The sequence below is a fragment of the Henckelia pumila genome, chromosome 1, assembly GCF_033568475.1.
Source record: "Henckelia pumila isolate YLH828 chromosome 1, ASM3356847v2, whole genome shotgun sequence".
NCBI classification, from domain to species: Eukaryota; Viridiplantae; Streptophyta; class Magnoliopsida; order Lamiales; family Gesneriaceae; genus Henckelia; species Henckelia pumila.
In genome coordinates this window covers 134502172-134503792 of record NC_133120.1, presented here as the reverse complement: position 1 = coordinate 134503792, position 1621 = coordinate 134502172, and the positions used below count along the sequence as shown (strand labels likewise).

General features: G+C 38.7%; 1 protein-coding gene across 1 annotated transcript; it reads left to right on the top strand.

Annotated features, from left to right (window-relative positions):
• The first annotated feature begins 715 nt into the window (after positions 1–715).
• LOC140874048 (uncharacterized) lies at positions 716–1306 on the top strand. Its single transcript, XM_073277325.1, has 2 exons — positions 716–950; positions 1110–1306. Exons 1-2 carry the CDS (start codon positions 716–718, stop codon positions 1304–1306), a joined length of 432 nt encoding a protein of 143 aa, XP_073133426.1.
• Positions 1307–1621: the final 315 nt, after the last annotated feature.

Genomic DNA, 1621 nt, shown 5'->3' with positions numbered 1-1621 from the left:
AGAAGCACATTGTAGTCGACACAGTGTTCACCCAGGAAATAGGAAGATATATAATGCCTTGCGATCCCAATTTTGGTGGGAAGGTATGAAAAATGAAATTTCAGACTTTGTAGCAAGATGTTTGACGTGCCAACATGTTAAAGCTGAAAGGATGAGACCTGGTGGTATGTTACACAGTCTGAAAGTGCCACAGTGGAATTGGGAGCACGTTGCTATGGATTTTGTGACACACCTACCTCGATCCGTTCATGGTTGTGATGCTATTTGGGTGATTGTTAATAGACTGTCGAAATCATCCCATTTTATTCCATATGATCGTACTTGCCCTTATAAGAAAATGGCTAAGTTGTACATTGATAGTGTGGTGAGATTGCACGATGTGCCAGTAACCATAGTATCTAATTGTGATCCAAGATTTACTTCTAAGTTTTGGGCTAGTTTGCAATCAGCCTTGGGTTCAAAGTTAGCGATGAGCACTACCTATCACCCACAGACAGATGGCCAGTCAGAGAGAACCATCCAAACATTGGAAGACATGTTGAGAGCTGTGGTGATGGATTTCAGTGGCAGTTGGCAAGAATCGTTATCTTTGGTTGAATTTTCCTACAATAACAGTTTCCATACTTCGATTGGAATGGCTTCTTTTGAAGACTTGTATGGCAGAAAATGCAGATCTCCAACTTGTTGTGATGAAGTAGGAGAATGAAAATTGGCTATGCCTGAATTCATTCAGGAGATGAAAGACAAAGTTGTCTTGATCAGTAAAAGAATGAAAGCAGCCCAAGATCGCCAATCTAGTTATGCAAACAAAAGGCGTAGACCTTTAGAATTTCAGGTTGGTGATTATGTTTTCCAAAAAGTTTCACCATTTCGTGGTGCTATGATATTTGGGCGTAAAGGGAAGCTATCTCCTCGCTATATTGGTCCGTATATGATTGTTGAGAAGATTGGTATTTTGGCTTATCGTTTGGACTTGCCGCAGAGTTTGTCTGTGATACATGATGTGTTTCATGTGTCGATGTTGCGGAAGTATGAGCCGGATCCATCTCATATCTTGAGGGTCGAGGAGGTAGAGTTGGACAGTTCCCTTAGCTATGCCGATTAACCAGTGAAGATTCTTGATCGTAGAGAGAAACAACTCCGGAACAAGACCATTCCATTGGTTATGGTTCAGTGGAGTAGACATGGGACAGAAGAGGCTACATGGGAAATCGAGGCAAAGATGCGTCAAGAATGGCCTCACTTGTTTCAGAATGTAGTTAATTTTTCCGTGCAGTCTGATTATCCTATGAATTATCAGTGGTAGATGTTAAAACCACTTTGTATGTTTTCTTTGTGTGTGTGTCCGATTTCGAAGACGAAATCTTCTTTTAGTGGGGGAGAATTATAAGGACCCGATGCTAATTATCCTATTATTTGTCTAGATTTGTTAATAATTATTTTAAAGTGGTGAATTAAAGTAATTAAGCCAGATAATTAATTTGTGTGTTAAAAATATGTATTAAAAATATCGGTGTATAGACGTTATTAAAATACATATTTAATTTTTATGGCACACATTAGTTAGAATTAAATTAACTGGGTCAAATTTTGGACTCAATTGAATAAAGAAACACACACA

Coding starts and splice junctions, on each gene's coding strand:
- LOC140874048 (XM_073277325.1), top strand. CDS start 716: ATGCCTGAATTCATTCAGGAGATGAAAGACAAAGTTGTCTTGATCAGT. Junction 951..1,109: donor TATGATTGTTGAGAAGATTG/GTATTTTGGCTT, acceptor CCGATTAACCAG/TGAAGATTCTTGATCGTAGA.